The sequence below is a fragment of the Clarias gariepinus genome, chromosome 7, assembly GCF_024256425.1.
Source record: "Clarias gariepinus isolate MV-2021 ecotype Netherlands chromosome 7, CGAR_prim_01v2, whole genome shotgun sequence".
Classification (NCBI taxonomy): domain Eukaryota; kingdom Metazoa; phylum Chordata; class Actinopteri; order Siluriformes; family Clariidae; genus Clarias; species Clarias gariepinus.
The window spans coordinates 8,682,314-8,703,379 of record NC_071106.1 but is presented as its reverse complement, the minus strand read 5'-3'; the positions used below and the strand labels follow the sequence as shown (position 1 = coordinate 8,703,379).

The 21,066-nt window shown below is 37.5% G+C and overlaps 1 protein-coding gene across 2 annotated transcripts; it reads right to left on the bottom strand.

Annotated features, from left to right (window-relative positions):
• Positions 1-2,357: 2,357 nt before the first annotated feature.
• Positions 2,358-14,084, bottom strand: LOC128528013 (synaptotagmin-5). 2 transcript variants are annotated; one of them, XM_053500723.1, is made up of 5 exons: positions 13,976-14,084; positions 10,904-11,895; positions 5,864-6,035; positions 5,395-5,561; positions 2,358-4,297 (listed from the first exon to the last, which is right to left on the bottom strand). In XM_053500723.1, the coding sequence occupies exons 1-5, from the start codon at positions 13,992-13,994 to the stop codon at positions 4,148-4,150; spliced, it is 1,500 nt and encodes a 499-aa protein (XP_053356698.1). In that variant the 5' UTR covers positions 13,995-14,084; the 3' UTR covers positions 2,358-4,147. The 2 variants fall into 2 exon arrangements, with proteins under 2 accessions (XP_053356698.1, XP_053356699.1); XM_053500724.1 differs by lacking the exon at positions 13,976-14,084 and having other exon boundaries at positions 10,904-11,911.
• Positions 14,085-21,066: the final 6,982 nt, after the last annotated feature.

Here is a 21,066-nt window from a genome sequence, read left to right as displayed (position 1 = left end):
TGTTTTGCTTGCACTAGTTTTCCGGTTAAAGCTAATCGATGATGGTGTTTTTGCGACTTCTTTTTTCAGTCTCGTCATCTCTGCAGGTACAATGGATTGTGATCATTACTTCTGAGAAAATACCAGGCCGCAGGCCGTATACTGTGTGTTAGCAAGAGATGGTAATGTGATGACAGAACTCATTAGAATGTTTATTTATGCCATCCTCATAGGGCTACATAACCCATACACAATGCTCTTTTAAAGCACTGGAGGTGTTTTTTTGTTTAACTGGTACCTTATCACGTTATCACATTATTAGACCCACCACTCCAAACTGGCTGTTAAACAAGGAACATAAATCATTGTTGGGGTGGTTGTATCCAAGTGAATATATATATATATAGTATATAAACTTCTTGTGAGGCTGTCCACAGGATTTTAAAGTGTTTCTGTGGGAATTCATTCTGTAGAGCATTTATAAGGTCAGGCACTGATGTTGGACGAGAAGGCCTGGCTCGCAATCTCCATTCCAGTTCATCCCAAAGGTGCTTAATGGGGTTGAGGTAAGGGCTCTGTGTTTGGGCCAGTCAAGTTCTTCCACACCGAACTTACCAAACCATGGGAACAGTCATCAGTCATGTTGGAATTGAAAAAGGCCTTTCCCAGACTGTTGCCACAAAATTGGAAGCATACTGTAGCATTGTCCAAGATGTCTTGGTATGCTGAAGCATTAAGATTCACTGGGGATAAGAGATCTGATTTCAATAATTAACAGGTTTGGACCAATACCTTTGTCCATATAGGGTGTATGCATGTTTTTACTCTTGTACTACAACATTTTATTTATTCATTTATTACAAAAACAAGTCTTACTGTACATTTCTGTTTATAACTACATACTGTAAATTGTTGGGATCAAGATCTCATTCATGTTATAGCAGCTACTGTATTAATAACCTCATGTTTTATCATAATAAGCCATTATTGTAAAAATACAAGAGCAATTCACGTCAAACTGGGACTTTTTTTAAACACAGTTATGAGAGTAAAACCTCCCTTTAATTTCTCTATATAATCTCCTGCTACACTAATGCACTTATCCCAGGGTTTCACTAGTGCTTGGATACCATTAAAGTAGACAGTTTTCTCAGTATGGCAGAGACATGATCGGACTGCATGCTTCTTCGTCTGAAACGCCGGCCTCCCAGGAACTCCATTAATGTCCCAAACATGTGGTAATGGCTCGGAGTGAAGTCAGGACTGTACAGAGGCAATAACTTCTAGACAAGTTGCTGTAATGTGCAAGTGGTGTAGTGCGGTATGAGGTCATGCACAATAAGAACACCTTTGGTGATCAAAACAGAATTATTATTATTTTTCATTAAGACCATTTCACTCAGTGTCAGTTGCTTTTTTGCCTTAATTCGAGAGAAATTTCATCATAATTCCCAATATGTCTTGAACTCTGCTCTGAAGCATTTCCCATGGTGAAATCTCCTTACAGAAAACCTCAGCAATTAAACTTATCTTTAGCTAAACTTATCTCAAGACTTTGGATTATGTGGCTTGTGTACAAGTCCATGAGCACATTGTTACTATTAAACACAATAACCTATAAAAACGAGACCTGTGATTCACCTTGTAGCTGGAACTCCTGTAAGAGCTGCTGTTTTGGAGAATTGAACACCTTCTGACCAATCAGCTGCGAGAATTTAAACAATTGTGGAAATGAATAGAATGGCCCCCCGACAGACTTCATTTGATTTTTTATTCTGTTTTCCGACTCAGATACACAAAAGAAAAAGACTTTTGAGAAAGCCACGGAAATCATACAATCAGACATTTTAAATTCTCTGTCAACTTTATTTGAAATCATACAGTAATGTACAGAAAGCGATGATTGTGCAACCTGTAGTGGAATAGTAAAGAGTTTATACAGTACACTACTGATACTTATGGATAACCAGAAACAGAGACACATTGGTTGTTTGTTCATCGTCCTAACGTCACAATATTATCATACCATAGTTTCCTATAAAGGTCTTATAAGAGTACAAAATAGATTTCATTTACTTAATTTCAGCATCATGAGAAAACACTGAGTATAATTATCTGAATCTGACCAGATTGGAGTGTATAAAAGCTACACTGTGAGTTTTTATGACCATCAAAAGTATCTTAAGTCCACATTGTACTGTAAGAGTTGTAACACAACATCATGTCATTAATTGTGTTGGAATTAAAGTCATATAAGACAGATTGGATTTATGGCAGCTTACAGGAACAGAAAGTATCTTACACAGTAATAATATATGTGAACACATGTTAAGGTTAAGACTCGATATGAGCAACGTGCGTCTGTGACATTCCCCACATCAGAAGATAACTGGTTGTGATGTCCTGGATTGTTGATGCTTGTTCAACTCCAAACCTGAAGGAGCATTGATTTCATGGTGTCAGTTTTGGGATACTTGGACAAGCTTGGAATCCACGTTGCCTAGCAACAGTGTTCTCCACTTGATCAGGAAGCTTATTGTATATAGTATGTTCGGCAAAAACTGGAAATTTATTAATTCTAGTGTAAACTAGATTAATTCTTGTCTCTGTAAACAGGAAACGTGCACTGCGCCACACAACACTATTCGAGCCAATCAACATCAAGGGGCGTGTTTGTACACAATGATATTTGTGTATTAATATTGGTTAGCTGGGCCAGTTGTTAGTGACGCTGCCTTGGCAATGCACATCCAGTGGAGAATCTGAACGAGTACTGAAGAGACAGAGTGCTGTATTGGTTTGAGCATTGAGTTGAAATATCAAAAAACTTTCTCCAGTATCACTTACTCCACCTTTAATTCAGTCTACAAAATACACAATGTAGTAATATTAAGTTCAGAAGAACAAAACAGCACAACATCCTATATCTCATACAGTGGGGCAAAAAAGTATTTAGTCAGCCACCAACTGTGCAAGTTCTTCCACTTGCAGAAAATCACATTGAAGGATTTCAATGTGACCAAATACTTATTTTCCAGCATAATTTGCATATAAATTCTTAAGAAATCATACAATGTGATTTTCTCAATTTTTTTTCTTCTTATTTTGTCTCTCATAGTTGAGGTATACCAATGATGCAAATTATAGGCCTCTCTCATCTTTTTAAGTGGGAGAAATTACACAATTGGTGGCTGACTAAATACTTTTCTGCCACATGTCATCTATACAAACAACAAAAGGTTTTGTCTGTACATTGGTCAGAACTCGCTCTTTCAATGATACTATTACATTTCATACATTGAAGGACCATAAACCAGTCTCAGAAAATTCTGTCTGTCTGTCTGTATGTATGTCTGTCCAGACAGATTTTGCTTCAGCATCACACAAAACTGGCAGGATAGAACTAAATGAAACTTTGCCAAACCTTAGATATTAACCCTGCGGCATGAATAAAATCAAAATGTTGAGTAAAAGTTGTGTGCCAGATTATAAACCGCAAGTTTAGACAGTGTACTGCATATGCGTTAACTGTGGGCGCGTCTTAAATCGACCGCTGGACAGAATTTAATAACACTTTTGCAGTACCTAGATATCTGCCTGAAGTTTAATCTGCACCTTAGGTAAAATCAAAATGTTAAATAAAAGTTATGAAACGTTATGAACAATTATGTGCTAGGTTTTATAATCTCCTTTAAAAAGACAGGCAGACATGTACAGTATGTGGCAACAAGACATCAACCTGAAATTATATCACTGATTACATTAAGGCTGATCAGATTATTTTTAACCTTTTACTGTAACTATTCCTGTTTTAAACAATTATGAGCAGTCGACTCTTTTCCTGTCTTTCAAAATCATGTGGTCAGCTATCTGTAATAAAACTTAACTTTATTTACTCAAATAACCACAATCGCTCCCTGACAGGAGGTTTCTTTTGTACACATCTAGACCTGCTGCTTTGTGACAACACTCTTAAACAATGCACAAAACAAATGAAACAGTTTTACTCTGGCACTCCATAGCAAAAATAAAATCATTTGCAACACTTTGCATTAATAAATACTGTAATCACGATAATAAATAAATACTTTATTTCTGTCCCAGTCCAAATAAAATGCTGCTGCTGCTGGAGATGAGTGAGAAACGCCACCGATTAGGAAGCATGTCCTTAGGGTGTATCTGATATTAGTGTGTGCCAGCGTGCCGTTTCCACCTGCCCTCGACTGCACATCTCCTTCCAGTGCTGTTGCCCCGCCTCCGGGCCCTCAGAGCCAATCAGAGCACGGCCTAGCACACTGCTTTTGGTGTACAGCCGTCCCTGAGGAAATGCAACGATGACAAGAGTGAACTTTTATTATCTTTATTCAGAATCAGAGTAAAAACTTACTTCATGTGCCTTCAAACAGAAAATACTGCGAAAACACTGTAACTAGTTATCACAGTCATAAATAAGATCTAAAACAAGAATGGGCATGATGGTATAAGGAAAGAATCAGCAACATTGTGATGTGATGTCACTAATTCCACAAATATTATTTATTATTACATAAATATATAATATTAGAAATATATATGTGCTTAAATTACCAATTTTTATTATTTTTATTAACATTAATTATTAGTCTAGAAAACGATAATAAAATTTATGTAGTCTGATTTTTTTAGCTATAAAAAAAATAATCAACACCTTCTGACCCATAATGATTGAGAATTTAACAGAGCCATGGAATAAACAATATTTTTATGTTCTTCATTGTAGAAACTGAAACACTGTACTGTAGATATACTGATGGGTGTTGGATTGGATCTCCTTTTATTTGCTAATACCTTTGCAAATACTGTAATATTAGTTTAATAAATAGTTTTTCTTTATTAACTGTTTGTTGTTGTTATTGTTTTGTTGCATCAATTGCTTATTTCTATTTTCTTAAGTGACCTTGAAGGCCTGGAAAAACACCTATAAATAAAATTTATTCTAATTATTATTTAAAACGTTCCATAATATTTTTGCCCTTGGGATCCGAAACATTTCTGGCTTCATCAATCCATTAAAGCAGTGACTTTCTGTCATTCAAACATACAGTAGATCTCTTTTGAGGGAGACGCATCTGTCTGTGAGAACTGTACACACAATCATTCACCAACACCACCTGCACATTACAGGAACTCGACTGGGAGTTATTGGCACATCCCCTGTAAGGTACATTTTCCACAGACTGATGCGTCTCTTCCACAAGGACATGTTCCACTCACTGAATGTTCACTGGAATAACTGTAGTGGGCACTAAACCACTTCATTCACTGACATGTGGCTGTCTGCAGAAAATGCACTTGAACGGTTTGACTTGAACGCCCCTCGTACATTAAAATATTTGTTTAAACTAACAAACTGGGATTATGAACTCCTGTTTTTACCTGCATAACGATGAACTCCAGGACGAGTGGAAGTCTGATGATGTCACCAGGAGGTAAATCGAACAGGAAAGGTGCGTTCCACACCGCGTTCGGTCCGCTCGCTCCCTTCGTCTCTTTAGTACTGATCACGTTCCCACCGTGACGCAAGTTGATGACAACGTAGTGATCTGTAGCAGTTGAACAGAAACAAAACTGCCTGTCATCGTTTAATACTTTGTATTGGCACTGATTAAGGATTCTCAATTATAGCCTATTCTAACTGAATTAATTGAAGCACTGGATTTATCACATTTCCCACACTAATTTAACATACTTAGTAACGTAACTGAATAAATGTTTGATTAAGAAGACTGGTGTCCTGTTAGCTTATTATCTCACTGGATCCAAGACATGGCTATGTGTTTAAGCCTGACTTGACCTCAGATAGCAGCTTCTGATAAAAAATAAAGTATGATAAACTCCGGTATACCTGCGGCTCCAGGAATCCGAGTGAGCTTGGCCAGGTTCTCAGCTTTGCGCACCATCACTTTGATCCGATGGGCCTGGGTCTGGTACTGGAGCAGGACAAAAAGTGTGCCCAAAGGCTTTGAAATGCACACTAAAGCCCTCAGGGTGCCCAAAGACTCCTGACTACTGTGACTCTGAAAACACACACATAAAGAAAAGTGCTATGTTAGTTGTCTATGGAAATATTGATTTAAATATTTAATTCTTACACCGGATTTGATTTAATTGTGTTGATTAATGTTCTGCTCTGAATAGCAATAGTGCAAGCTACAAAGAGAATAGGTGTTTCCAAATTTATATTGTGGTCCTAAAAATGGAAGTAAATCCAACGCTCACCATTCGCCCCCACAGTCCCTAGTTGGACTACAGAGGTTGCTAGATGGATGGATTATGTAATCATTATGAAGTAGAAGTGAAAGTTGGAAAGAATTAGTTAATGTAGTTTGAAATAGTTGCTGATGTTCAATAAAGAAAATGGTGTATTAATCATTCATGGAAGGAGTCTCCAGAGTCTCAGTGCATTTTGTTGCTGTTGTTGTCATTTTCAACATAAGAAATTATCAATACAGTCAGTTATTGGTTGTTAAATGAACACCTGATTATAAGTGATACAGCATAAGAAAAATAGGGTCACAATTCACAGTAAATATGACATTTTAATACATTTAAAATTCAACACTGATCAATTGCTGTGTTTTAAGTGAAATAAAACATTTCAGGACATGCTATTATAGATTATTATTATATTCCTTATCCAGTAAGTTGCACAATATCAATTACTTTTACTTTTGTTTATATTTAAGTAATATCACAATACAGAGAGTGCTGTTGTGCTGGATATCAGGATGGCTGTGATTTATTCAACAGTTCCACTTACACACACTCACAATCATTCATTATTACCAGATTATGATTTTAATGTTCGTTTATTTAGTTGTTTTATTTAGTATATCTGACAGAGTGGGCGACCGACAGGAGTGAAAGTAGTTTACATTTTTTTTTACTGATAATACAGTATAATGGCAAAATGTGAGAGAATAAACCATAGAGGTGGGAAAAGTCCTGAAAAACCTACAAAATGTACTTTACTTTATACTTCTTCTTATGCTGCTTTGGAATACCAGTTCCTTTTACTTTTGGGTTCTGAGGTTAAATCTCAAACAGCGTTATCTTAAAGCTAGTGCGCTGTGTAGGGTGTACAGTACAATGCCTTTTTCCACACAACAAGGTACAGTAGTACCCTTGATCAGGGGGTTCCAAAGGGATTTGGGATTCAGCCTTGTGTTTCAGAATGACTTAGAAGCAGTTATTAAAGAGACAAATTGCTGTTTAAGACGACTTATCGTATGCTGTTATGCTCTTATCACGACTCCTGGAATACTGTACTTCTCATCAATTATATACATATAATATATATGTTGTATAAAGCACATCAACACCTTGAGTGGTATTACAGTGTCATTTTTGTTAACAGATAACAGTGTAACAGATAAAATGAAAAAAAAAGAAAAAAAAGAAATAAGATGATGCTAGATAATGATAAGATAAATGCATTATTTATAGCTTTTGCTATAACCTCTATAAGTAGTTAAATGATAAAGTACAGTATTAATGACATCCTACACCAAGTAAAGTTCTGGAATTAATTTATCAATTATTAAGAAAAAACATATTTAGCTAGATCCTTAATCTCTACTCCTGTAAAGCAGCTTTGTGACAATTTCAATTGTTAAAAGCGTTATGCAAATACATATAATATTAAATTAAACTGAATTGAACTGAATTAATGAAAATGGAGACATCTTTTATTCATTGGTCAGTGGGTCAATTTACAGCCTGTCATACTGTATGTCCTGATACTTTGATGTTTTAGGTTTATACCCAGTGGTTTGATATGATTTAGCTGTGTTTTGAGATGTTGGTGCTGTGGGATGATCAGTGGGCAAAATTGTTGGAGTTTGGTTTTTATTACTCAGCAGGCAGACTCGGCTCCAATATTAAAATATACGGTTATAAGTCATTCTCAACCCACACACACACACACACACACGCACGTGTGGATGCCTACTGAGGATGATGTCATGGCCAAAGTTTTTGTGTGTGAAAATACTTAAAAAAAAAAAAATAATAATTCCCCTTACAGTGTTCACTGAGAGCAGAATTTATCAAGGTGGAAAACAAACTGTAAGCATTAAATAATAAATGCTGCAGGAGTTGTTTTGCCCCAAAACAGTCATTTAAGTATGCATTTTTCATAAGCTTGGGTGCAATAAATAAAGTCAGTTTTAAAACTGCATCACTACTCACTTTCTCTCTGTAGAGCTAATCCTGTACATCAGCTTTATATCGCGGGGTCACGGGGGACCTGGAGCCTATCCCAGGAGGCTTAGGGCACGAGGCGGGGTACACCATGGACAGGGTGCCAATCTATTGCAGGGTACACACACACACACAAACTTACACACTCATTTACACACTACGGGGAACCCCAAATAGCCTAATCTGCAAGTCTTTAGACTGTGGGAGGAAACCGGAGTACCCGAAGGAAACCCATCAAGCAGGTGGAGAACATGCAGTCTCCATGCACATAGAGACGGGAATCGAACTCTGACCCTGTTGGTGCAAGGAGACAATGGTTTACCGACCATTCGTAAAAATATTTTTGCAACATTCAGTGTTTTATCGCTTTTACATTAGGCGCATCAGACTGGACGCAGATACTGGGGGACCAACCATGTGTTGGCTAATGAACAACATTTGTGGTAAATGAAAATTTGTTTAAATTGAATTGAATTTAAGTTTGTTTTTAATGTTCCCTTACACTTTCTTCTTACTCTCTCAGTTTCTCTGTCTATGTCCCTTGACCATTCTCTCTCTCTTCGTTTGTGCAATGCCCTCTGGCACCGTTTTCCTTCTCCACGGAGGACAAAGCGTGGGTGTTGTGCCACTCCAGTCACTCAGCACTAATCCCTATCGCCATCTCGCAGTGGAGTGGAAAATGCAGCGAGTACACACACGTACGTGTGTACACTCGCACACACAGACACACACACACACAGACACACACACACACACACACACAGGGAAACCTACGCACTGATTACAAAGCCACATTCTCACGGAGATAGAGCGAGTGAGCGTGATATGGATTATTACAGCTGCATTTTCCGTCCACCTGCGTCACCTGGCTGAAGCAGGGACACCAGGGACACAGGGGCATGGTGCTGACCTGAGAAACAGGAAGCGAGAGGGAGCTGATGGACCTGATGACACATCACCAACCAGGCCAGGGGCAAATCTGATACGGCATGTTGCTGAATGACAGCTTTTCCGCATCTAAATCTAATCTGAGTCATGTCATTTTATAAGAACCACTGATTGTTTTATAGCTCTCAGGTTCAGGTTGAGCAAGATTTAGATTGTATATCACAAAACTGCGAGAGTGGTTTTAAATTATATGTGATATCCTTTCCTGTAAACAGCATTGATGTAAATCAGGCCACAAACACCCTTTCTAGGATATTTATAGTATTTCTACAACTGCTATCTGAGGGGCGTTCAAGTCAAACCGGGACTTCTGATGAAATTTGGCATGAAACGGATTGATATTTGAAGAAAGCTTGTAGTTTTTTTAAAACTTACACACAATCATTCACCAACACCAGTTGCACATTACAGGAACTTGACTGGGAGTTATGGTCACACCCCTCGTAGAGGCCTGACCTCACTCCAAGACATTTCCACATGCTATTAAAGGAGTTCCTTGGAGGCCGGAGTTTCAGATGTGAATCAGACAGGCAGTCTGATCATGAACTCCAGAGAGAACTTTTCATTTTGTATAGGTATCCAAGCACTAGTGAAATGCTGGGATAAGTGAATCTGTGTACCATAGCAGGTGATCATATGGACAATCAAAAGTCCCGGTTTGACTTGAATGCCAAAATGAATTTATAATGTCATCTTGAATGGATTATATGGCTAACTCATTAAATTTAAGGTTCAGTAATTTGCCTCAGCTAACAAAAAACTTCATTTGTAGGGACGCCCCCTATTGTCAATCATTTTTATAGTTGCTGTTGTGTAGTGACCATTCTGTCTCACAAGAAATATCCAATAAATATCCAGTACACAGAATGTACTAACTAATATAGCTAATTTACATATCACATTTACATAGAATACATGCATGGCCATTTTTATCAGCATTATTGAGCTTTTCTAGTATTTAGATACTATTTGTTATGTTTACTCTCTATAACGATCATCCTATACAGGGTCAAGGGGCATGAGGAGGGCAATATCCCCAACAAACACATGCAAACTCCCAACACCCACACACAGACCCAAAGGCAGGACTCGTACCCTCCGCCCTGGAGGTGTGAAGCCACAGTGCTAACCACTACACCACCATGCCGCCACATTTTTTTTTTTCAGATTTTTAATATTAAACCTCTGTTTAGCTAATTGGATAAACTTTTCCCAGTCTAGCTTTCCAAACACACTGGTTTTATCATATGTGCTAAATGACTAAATACACTGGTGGGTGGGTGAACACATGGCAACCACATGTTTACTAAATGTTTGTGTACAATGAAATCACACGCGATGCAACAGCAGTAAATTTGACCATATTGTAAATATTCAATGACTGGACCTTCCCGTAAAATGTCCAGTAAAATCCTCCAGGGGTAAATACATCCAGTGATTATCATTGTTTATTTTGGCGACATTATCTGTGGCGGGAAAAATGCCAAACATCACATGACCACAAGCGCGTTATAAACAAAAAGTACAATTTATACAAAATACACAATGATGAGCGGGAGCCATTAGCCAATCAGCTTAGCTTTACTTATGAGGCGTTGGCAAGTTTCCCCACTTTTTGTTTGCCCAAACCTTTGGCCATGTATTTGCTCATAGAGTTTAACTTTAGGTTTCAATACTTTCACTTTGATTTTTATACATCAAAGTTCTCTCATGGAATTTTATTATATTTTTGTACCTTTTTAACTCGCCTCCTTGCAGGATTGAGTTGGCGGCTGTATGTGATGATGGTATCGGGCTCCCAGTCCATCTCGCTGCAGTTGAGCTCTAGCTCACCCAGCGGCGTCTCCCGAAGGCCTGAGAAATCTTTACCAAACACGGCCAGTTTGAGAGTGCAGGCCCGGAGCTCTTCGACAGATCCGACCTCCAGAGTGAATGTCTGAGTCTGAGGCTCTAGGCTCAGGCTGTTTCTGCGTGATGGCACTGCCTGCAGAGCAGCAGGGCACAGTGGGGGCAGGCTGGCACGCACCATAGCACCACTGAGCCTCCTTGGGCCCCTGAACACACTGAGGATTGTGACTGTAAGGGTGCCATCTGCTGGACAGAACAGCAAGGAGAACTGTACTGCAGGAGTCTGCTTGTTCGACAAGGAGCTGCGCCTGGAACTCAAGCTGGAGCTGTAGTTTGATGGAGAGAGCTCCCCCTGCTGGATGGATGGCATTTGCTCAGGGTCTGGCAGAAGGCTGTCTCCAATCACAGTCGAGCGGCGATCCAGAGCACGGCGCGTTTTGGATGGAAGGCTAAGTTTACGGATACTTGGGAGGGAGGCGCGGCCATGGACGGATGGTTTGAAGGGAGAACAGGGGGCAGAAGGGGTGCTCAGGCGGCGCAGGGCAAATCGAGACTTCTGAGGGACTTTCAGCTTACTTGAATCCTGTGGAAAACTGCCTTTGTTGTCATCAGACGGTGTAAAGCTGCTAGCCTCTGACGGATAGTCTAATACATCACCGTCAAGCTCTTCATACTGCTGCTTGACTGGAAGAATTTTGATTGATGGGGACGAGCTGAGAGTCAAAGTCACGTGATCCGTGGGACCGGATTGCATGTAAAACTCATCCTCTTTTGTGTCAGACGACCGGGATTTCCTGCGGCGCCAGCAAATGATGCAGCCCAGGACGAGGCCGAAGCAGAAGACGGCCAGACCAACAGCCAGGAGGATCTGTAGATGAACTGAGACAACACGCATTGATATTACTGAATAATCCACTTAATTAAATAATCTAAATTGATGTTCCATGTGTATTGGTGTACGTATCTAGCTATATGATTATATCAAATCTTTCACTTTTGCCATCACAATGTCAGGCATTCAATTCTAGGGTTAGAAAACAAAAGTCAGATCTATGTCTGCACTTCTTGTGTGCTTCCCTTTTATCTGATTTCTTTTGGAGGTGCGGTTTTTTTCTCCTTCTCTAAACAGCACACATCACTCCTTATCTGATTACAGGACACAGGAAATATCCATCTGTCCTCATCACAGCTAGATGGAGACGAAGCAAACACAGGCAAAGCTCTGATCTAAAACAGAGCCACCATGTGACCTGGGCTGGATCAGAGTAGCTCCACTGCCAATGAGGACTTGTCTGACTAGGAGAGTTTTCCTTAACGCATATCTCTAATGTCAGTGTACGCAGGCTGATGTGTCGATGTGATAAGATTCCATAATCATGTTGACTCGAGTTAAATACTACTGGATGTAGTTTAAAATAACATGCATGACTTGAGAATAGCTTGATAAGCCAACAGAATCAATCTGGGCTCAGAGTTTTGCAGTTAGTGCATTAAATCAGGAGTTTTAAACTTCCCTTTTTACAGTCAAAGGGGTGTTTAACTGTAAACTAAATTCAATCAGCAGATTTGTGTCATGCATGCAGTAAAATATTTTCTATTTTTACAATCATAGAAATTTTTATTCCACCAACAGGACACATCAGGTCCAAGCTGATATTATTTATAGACTTGTTTTTGTATTCTGGTCCATTCACAAGTGGCTAGTGTTATTCCCTGATAAGTAGAAAAACCCTATGATAAGCCCAATATACTTATCCCGGTTGTGTTTCAACCACATAATCTTTTTAAATCACAGACCCCCTGGGAATCAAACAAATATTAAAACAGTATATATAAAAACAGATCAACCTACTGTACAATGCCATGAACGCTTAAATACTGATATGTTTAACTATGGATAGCAGCATTGCTACAGTAGGTGTTGACGCTGTCTGAGAAACGCTGTCTCTCTGACTCAGCACACTGCATTTCTCGATCAGATCTGACCCCAGTGGACTAAAACCTGTTTGCAGAAACAATTCCCCACAGTAAAGTGCTGTTTACACTTATTAAAAGGTGGAAAATGTTCTATATGCCTCGTGCAATTCCTCTAAGTGTCTGAGATAAGCTGAGAGCCTGTTTACGATAAAAATGAGTCACATGGTTGAGTTCCTTTTGTGGTTAAGCATCTAAAGAGCACGACAGAACTGCATACAGTACACTCACATAATACAGTAGCTTTATAGCAATGTCTTAAGAAGAGGAATAAAGCAGTGTTCGGATAATTATTGATTGATAATGCAGTGATGTTATGATGCTGTAAGTGATGTATATAACTATGTAAACTAGAATTGGTGATTAAAAGTAGATTTCTAAAATTTCTACATTTTAATTTTGTTAATGTTAATATTTTTAAATATAAGCATGTTTCTTAAAAAATATATATGTATATATGTCTGCCTTCTGAAATAAACTTCAATATTATTTTTATTAATAATAATAATAATAATAATAATAATAATAATAATAGTAATAATAATAATAATTTTATTACTACTAATATTACTTTATTGTTGTTGTACTTTTTTTATCATGTTGACTTTAAAGTCTTCAGTTTCTTAAATGATAAAAAAAATCTACCTGTCAAAGTAAGTTTCAATAATATTAATAATTATTATTATTATTTTAATTATTTTAATTATTATTATTATTATATTTTGTAATTTATGTTGCATAAAAATAACATTGAAAAAATTATATTTAAAAAATCTTGAATATTAATGAGAAAAAAAGGATTTTGTGCAATGTAATAAAAAATTACAATGATAATAATAAGAAGAAGAAAAAGAAGAATTTGTATTATTATTGTAAATTTTATGCTACAACAATTAGATTGCATTTTTTAAATTAATAAAAAATTCAGAAAAAGCTTCAAAATAACTAAATAATAATAATTTACAAAATTATAATAATAATTTACCTTCTAATTGAATGTGCATGGTTCCGGTGCGCGCCGCCGCAGTGAGTGTTAACGATCAGTGCACGCGCTGGCCGCTCTCAGTTTCCCGCCTCTGCACCGTGCCGCATCGCGCGCTCACCAGAGACACACTACGGCACGCGATCATTCAACAGAAAACACAAACCAGACCCCGCCCACTGCTGCAGCCAACGCGCTCCGATTGGTCAGGATTTAAAAACGAATCATTGTGGAGGCACGTGGGGAAACTCTCACGCGCAGTGAACATTCCGGAGGGTAAGACACAGGATTAGACCACAGCAGGTCTGGGTGGGATTCGACAAGGTATAAATAAATGATCAGGTTTATTTTAGAGACTATTATTGGTACTGGGGTAGAAGTAGAACTTCTAGTACACGATAATGGTTCCTGTTTGTAGTCTCTGTTTCCTTCTGGGTCTGACTGTGGACAGGTGGAGGTACTGTAAGATGGGACATTATTCCCAACAAGATTATGATGATGATGATGTCAGAAAAATGTGCAAAAAGTTTAATCTTGGCTTGTAGAGTTTACATCAGTGAGTGATCTCTGATGAGTGACTCTCTACTATAACTGTCTAACTATCTATCTATCCAAAACCGAGTGAGCTGGGTTTCACAGTGAGTGTCAGAAACCACATAAACATCTGCAAGAGCGTTATGGAGATCCATGTGTTACAGAACAGGTAAGATGATGATGTTCTCCATAAAGGTGCATAACTACTTTGTTAAAGTTGAGGATTAATAATATATAAACCATGATGTTTTTTAGGTAAACAGCACAGTGCAGTAATGGTTGACACTGTAGCCTCTCACCTCCAGGGTTGAGGGTTCAATTTCTGTCTCCTGTGTGCAAGTTATCCCCATGTTTGCTGGGTGTTCTCCAGGTACTATGGTTTCCTCCCACAGTCCAAAAACATACAGATTAGGTTTATTGGTCATTCCCAATAGTAGTGTGTGTGTGTGTGTGATGCATTGGCAGACTGTCCAGGGTGTATCCCGCTTCGTGCCCTAATTCTACTGGGATAGGATCCAGCTGTCTGGATAATTTGGCATAGAAGATGAATTAATGAATAAACACCTAAAAGGTACAATAAGGAGAAAAACATCCTGATGATGCCTGGCAAACCTGAGTGTCCACATCATTTTATACTGTGCAGAACAGTTTCTTTTTTATTTTTTGCTGATTCATTTGCTAACACCATTTGTCTAATGCATAATGAAAGCTTTGTAGTTCCTAAGGGAAAGATTAATACTGTATTGTGCTGGTAAAATATTCTGACCAATTCCAGTATAAGGACTGGTTTTGATGTGATGTGTGTACTGTATATAGATTCTTCAGTATTTTTTTCATGATGCAGACTGGGGCATTATTGGCCGAAAGTGACTGAATGATACAGTAAATAAAATGTCTTTATATGCTGTATAATTATAAAGAGGCCCAAATATATTCCAGTATGAATAAAGTTTTAAAGCATATTAGGATTTATAGCCTATAGCATAATAAATAAGAATATAGCATATAAGTTTTTAAAGCACATTAGTTTTAAAGCATAAAGAGGCCCAAACATATTTCAGCATGACTAAAGTTTTAAAGCACTAACACTGAAAACTTACAGAAACGTCTCCTCATGGAAAGCATTTTAGAAGTGGTTACTCCTGACTGTGTGAGGTGCGTTTAAGTCAAACCGGGACTCTGTGCTAATATTTCTCATGAATTGAGGAGTAAAACTGATTGACGTTTACAGAAGACTTACGAAGTTTACAGAAGACATTTACAGAAGCACAGTACGTGATGAGACTCTTAGCTGCAGTAAAACATTTGAATGGTGCAAACGTTTCTTTTGATGTGAAATAATTTGTTGCTCTTTGAGACTTGCAATATAAATAAAATGTATCATTATTATTATTAATGTTTTAAAGAAGCCTGTGCTTGGCAGTGACTGGCTGAGGAGGCTGCCATCATACCAGTAAACTTTCAGCGAATGGAAAGCCTGATCCTTCAAAACATGTCGCCAACTTGTGGAAGAGAAACATCTGTCTGTGAGAACTGTACACACAATAAATCACCAGCACCACTTGCACATTACAAAAACTTGTCTGGGAGATGCACTTAAATCAGTACTTTAATATAAACCTGTGATTGGCTTTGCTATTACAGGTATACTATCAACACTATCTGTTAAATTAGAAACCAAACCAAAAACAAATAAGAAAAAAAGTCTATTATCCAGAACCAACATAGAGACTCGTGATTCATTTAGTTTTTTAAAGAATCCGCTTTTTACTCTGTCTTTCTCTGGAGCTGATATAATGCAGCTGATTTTGCCGCAATGGCTGCAGCTTCTCTTTTTTATGCTTGTTTTCACTAACTGTGAGAAGTCTGGTGTTATATTATTGAAGCTCTGACTTTTATCTTGATCTCTCTCTCTCTCTCTCTGACTCAGCTTTTACAAATCGTGCCAAATGAATTTGTTCAGGTTCTGTCTCTGTACAGTAAGGGATCCTCTGCAGTGCCAACTGATGAACCTAAAAATAAAACTCTACAACCAACATCAGTCACAGAGAGATTCCACCTGTCTGTTAGATTAAACGCATATCAATTTTTATTTAGTGCAGAATTAAATCTATAATTATCTAAATATTTTTTTCTCTAGCTTTCCACCCACACAGCACAGTGTGCTTTGAGTGCCAAACTGCCTGCCTCCATTGCTCGATCTAATCACTCTTTTATTCAGGATCAGATTAACTAATGTGTCCTAAGGGTTATTGGACATAGTGCAGTTTTTAAAACACCAAGCTGCTCTTTGGAATGACTAATACTCTGCCTGGAGTAAATTATGCCCTGTAAGTGTAGTGAGAAAAAAAGGAAGGGAGAGTCCTACAAATCAGTTGGTTCATTATTACTATTCAAAATATTCCTGTCTAATAAATAAAATAATTGAGCGAATATAAATAATTTGTAAATCTTAGAAATACTTTAAGCTAAAATAGCTTAAAATAAAATAGTTTCCAGAAAACTGTTAATCTTACAGAAAATTAATAATTTATTTTTTAAGTGAATCTTAGAGATACTTTAAGCTAAAATAGCTTAAAATAAAATAGCTTCCAGAAAACTGTTAATTTTACAGAAAATTAATAATTTATTTTTTTAAGGATGAGTCAAAAATTATCCTTATTTCCGTTATATTAAAACGAAACGGAAACATCCTCAATCACCGACCGAGAAAAAGTTCAAAAGTCAACCATTACCTGAAAAATACACCAGCGCTTACAGTTTCCTGGGATTTTCAAGGGCCAGTTTTGGAAAATTATCAGAAAAAAAGGTTCAGCAATCAACAGTGCTCATTATAGTGAAATGCTTATTGAAGAGCTAAAGTCTAAAATTTTGATTAGATGCAAAGGACTGATATCCAAGGACGTTGTGATCTCACATGATGATGCACACTTCTGCCCACTCAGCAAAAACTTCATTTTAAGATGATAAAGTGTCCTCCCTATGGTCCTGATCTCGCTCCATCAGACTTTCACCTGTTTGTTTATGCCTTTGAGGATAAAGATTCACTTTTGATGAAGAGCAGCGGTGCATTTGTGGCTCGCAGGTCAGTCTAAAACATTTTTTAATGAGGGAATACGAAAGCTTGTTGATAGATGGACAAAGTGTCTTAAATAAAATCTACAACCAGAGCGCACATAATTTTTGACTCACCCTCTTATAAATTATTAATTGTATACTTGTTAATATATATATATTTTTTAATCAATTTTGGAAGGAGCCTCCAATGTCAGAGCTTTGTAAGCACAATGGATGCTGTTAAAAATAAATAATCCACTTCAGGACGGTAACAGGAACTTTGTATTTGGCCACAACACACCATCCATCATTGATTCATCTTATAGATCAGCTAGATCGATAGATCACATTAAATGATTGTGTTGCACTGAATTCCAGAGTATTGTCATTTGCATATTACTCATGTTCTGTTACATAATACAAAGTGCTTGCTCAAGCACGCACATATGTGTGTGTACACACACGCACATCAAACAGAAGATTTATTGCATTGTTTTTTATTGACTTTGTAACAGGCTTTTAAATGTCATTCACACATAAATGAATTGTTATTATAGTGTTAAAGTTCCTTTAGTCACATTTCTGCCCATGCTTCAGTAACAAGTGCCTGATTAGAAGAAACAGCAACCACAACAACAGAGGGAGTTTGCATGTTCTCCCCGTGCTTGGTGGGTACCCAGGTTTCCTCCCACAGTCCAAAGACGTGCAGGCTAATCCGTGTTCCCAAATTGCCCTGTAGTGTGTGAATGCATGAGTGAATGTGGACCAGAGGTCCTACCAATTTTGTTAAAATGGGAATAAATACAAGGGTCAACAGTGGCCTTCACGGTCCCTGGTTGAACTACAGAGGTTCCTAGATGGATGATAATATTAACACAGGTAATAATAATAATATATGATGTACAATAATATATGTACAAATAAAAATATTTTTATAATTTATTTTTGCCCATCAAATATTAATTTTAAATATTAAAAAGCCAGTTGTATATAAAAAATATTTTATTTTATTTATTGATTTATTTATAAAACTTTTACATCATTCATTTGTATTTTTGATTTATAAAATACTTTTGCACAATAAAAAAACGCTTAACATTTAATTAGACTGATTATTGATTGTGTTTTCAACATTTCAGCCATGACTTGTAAGTTTTTGTTATTGTTTCACGGCTCCCTCTAGTGGACGTTTGACCAAACTGCCATTTGTTATCAGATGGTTCTTAGCCACACATTTGCCTTTGTAATTACACATACAAGCATGTGATATGTTTTTTTTGTGTTTTTTTTTTTGTTTGTTTGTTTTTTATTGTTTTTGTTTTTTATATCAGATGGCCCTATTACCTTTGTCTCCACAACATGTGTAGATTTTTCTATGCAGAAGTGACTGTTTGAGCCTGTGCTCTTGACATCTCAGCTCCTTTATGGAACACAATGGATAAGATCTTATTTGTTTATCAGAGTCTCAGTAATTGTATAAAACAATTTAAATCGAGTTGTTGAGATTACATAAGGACAGATTATTTAGAATTGTAATGCTGGAGATTTGATTAGACTAATTATTGTCTATTTGAACAAGTTTAAATAGTTCAATGTTTGTTTTACAGCTCCCTCTAGTGGACATATGGCCAAACTGCTAATAATTATCTGATAGTTCTTTGGAACAAATTAGATTTAACTCACATTTTATTATTTACACTTACACACATATCATTTTAAAGCTACAGCAGTGATGTTATCAGATATTATTAGATTATCACTGAATTATAAGGGTCAGAAGGGTGACGGCGTCAACAAACTGTTAGTTGTAGGTCGTTGAGGGTCTAGTGACAATGCAGCAGCTTTAGGAGAGATGTTTGATCTGTGCTCTAAACATTAAATTTTAAATAGCCTGGACGGAGACTTATGAAGCCACCTGAACAATTATTATTAGATATGAACAAACATGCTCCCCTCTCATTGATTTCCCATTGGGGACAATTAGTCAGTAGTTTTTAAAAATGGTTTTACTGTATGTTTTATGCAGATCCAACGGAGACAACTTACCTTTTTGTAGATGAAATGTTGGAAAAGTCAACTAAATATAATTAATTGAGCCCAAAACCAATACTACTTCACATTGCTTTAAATCCACTGTTCAAAGCAATGTGAAAGATTTTGTTTGGCCATGTAACTTTCTCTAAAATTTAAGTTAACGTAAAAAAGCTGTGCAACTTGTTACTAAACTTTGTTTTGGGGCAGTTTTTCTTTTTTTTTTTTTTTTGCAGTGTACTGTCTGCAACCCAAAACTATATTATTATTATTATAAATTGGCACTACAAGGTGAACACACATGATCTATGTAACAAATTGTATCGAGGTTTGACTATTACCTCTGCAATGGCAAGTAACAGCTTTGCATTTCTTTTTAATATTAATTAAAAAGAATAAATAAGAGCTGCATTTTTTGGAGACTAGAGATCATAATGTGGCCCTTGTCAAAATCACTCAAATCCCTTTTCTACCCACATATCAGCTTCAAGGAAAAAATGGCTGCCTAATATATTCCACACACTTTCAGTTGCAACTGTAAGAAAAAGGGCCGAATTGTGATGGCTATAGAGGACTGGGTCAGAGCAACTTCAAAACTGAAGATCTTGTGGGATGTCCCCAGTCTACAGTGGTCAGGACATACCAAAGTGCTTCAGGGAAAGAATCATCCCAGGGTCATGGGTGGACAAGGCGCACTGATGTACTGCATGTGGAGAGCAAAGACTGGCCTGTGTAGTTCAATCCAATAGAAGAGCTACTGTAGCTCAAATTGCTGAATAGATTAATGGCGGGTCTGAAATAAAGGTGGCAGAACTCAGTGCATTAGTGTTTTATAGTGGCAGAAGGGGAAACTGTTTTATAGCTAATCAGTGTGTGTGTGTGTGTGTGTGTACTGTATGCACAGATGAGGAAGTGAGAGAGCACAAGAGACTAAAGGACTGAAGCAGTGTGCGTGTGGTGTCTTTCAGGAACAGGTTCTAGGATCACTCGATTTTTTTCTTTAGTTAGAGATGAAGTGAGGATTACATTTACATTTACATTTAGGCATTTGGCAGACGCTCTTATCCAGAGCGACTTACAAAAAGTGCTTTAATGTTTACATCATTGGATACATACTTACACTGGGTTAACTAGGTTAATAACTCAGTGCCATTAGACCAACACAACTGGGAAGAGGGTTTTTTTTTTTTTTTTTTTTTCGGGGGGGGAGGTTAGTCCAAGTACTGAAGAAACAGATGCGTCTTGAGTCGTCGTTTAAAGATAGTCAAAGTCTCTGATGTACGGACATCTAGCGAAAGTTCATTCCACCACTTAGGTGCTAGAACAGAAAAGAGCCTGGATGAATGCCGCCCTCGATCCCTGAGAGATGGTGGGATGAGGCGAGCAGTGCTGGAGGATCGGAGGGAACGTGGTGCAGTGCGTGGTGTAATTAGTGCAGAGAGGTAAGTGGGTGCTGGGCCATTTTTAGCTTT

What these genes read in the sequence shown, in the direction of transcription:
- LOC128528013 (XM_053500723.1), bottom strand. An exon ending in CAAGGAGGCGAGTTAAAAAG is followed by an intron (nt 6,036 to 10,903) that starts GTACAAAAATAT and finishes GTGTGTTTTCAG; the next exon opens with AGTCACAGTAGTCAGGAGTC. An exon ending in TCGGATTCCTGGAGCCGCAG is followed by an intron (nt 5,562 to 5,863) that starts GTATACCGGAGT and finishes CAACTGCTACAG; the next exon opens with ATCACTACGTTGTCATCAAC.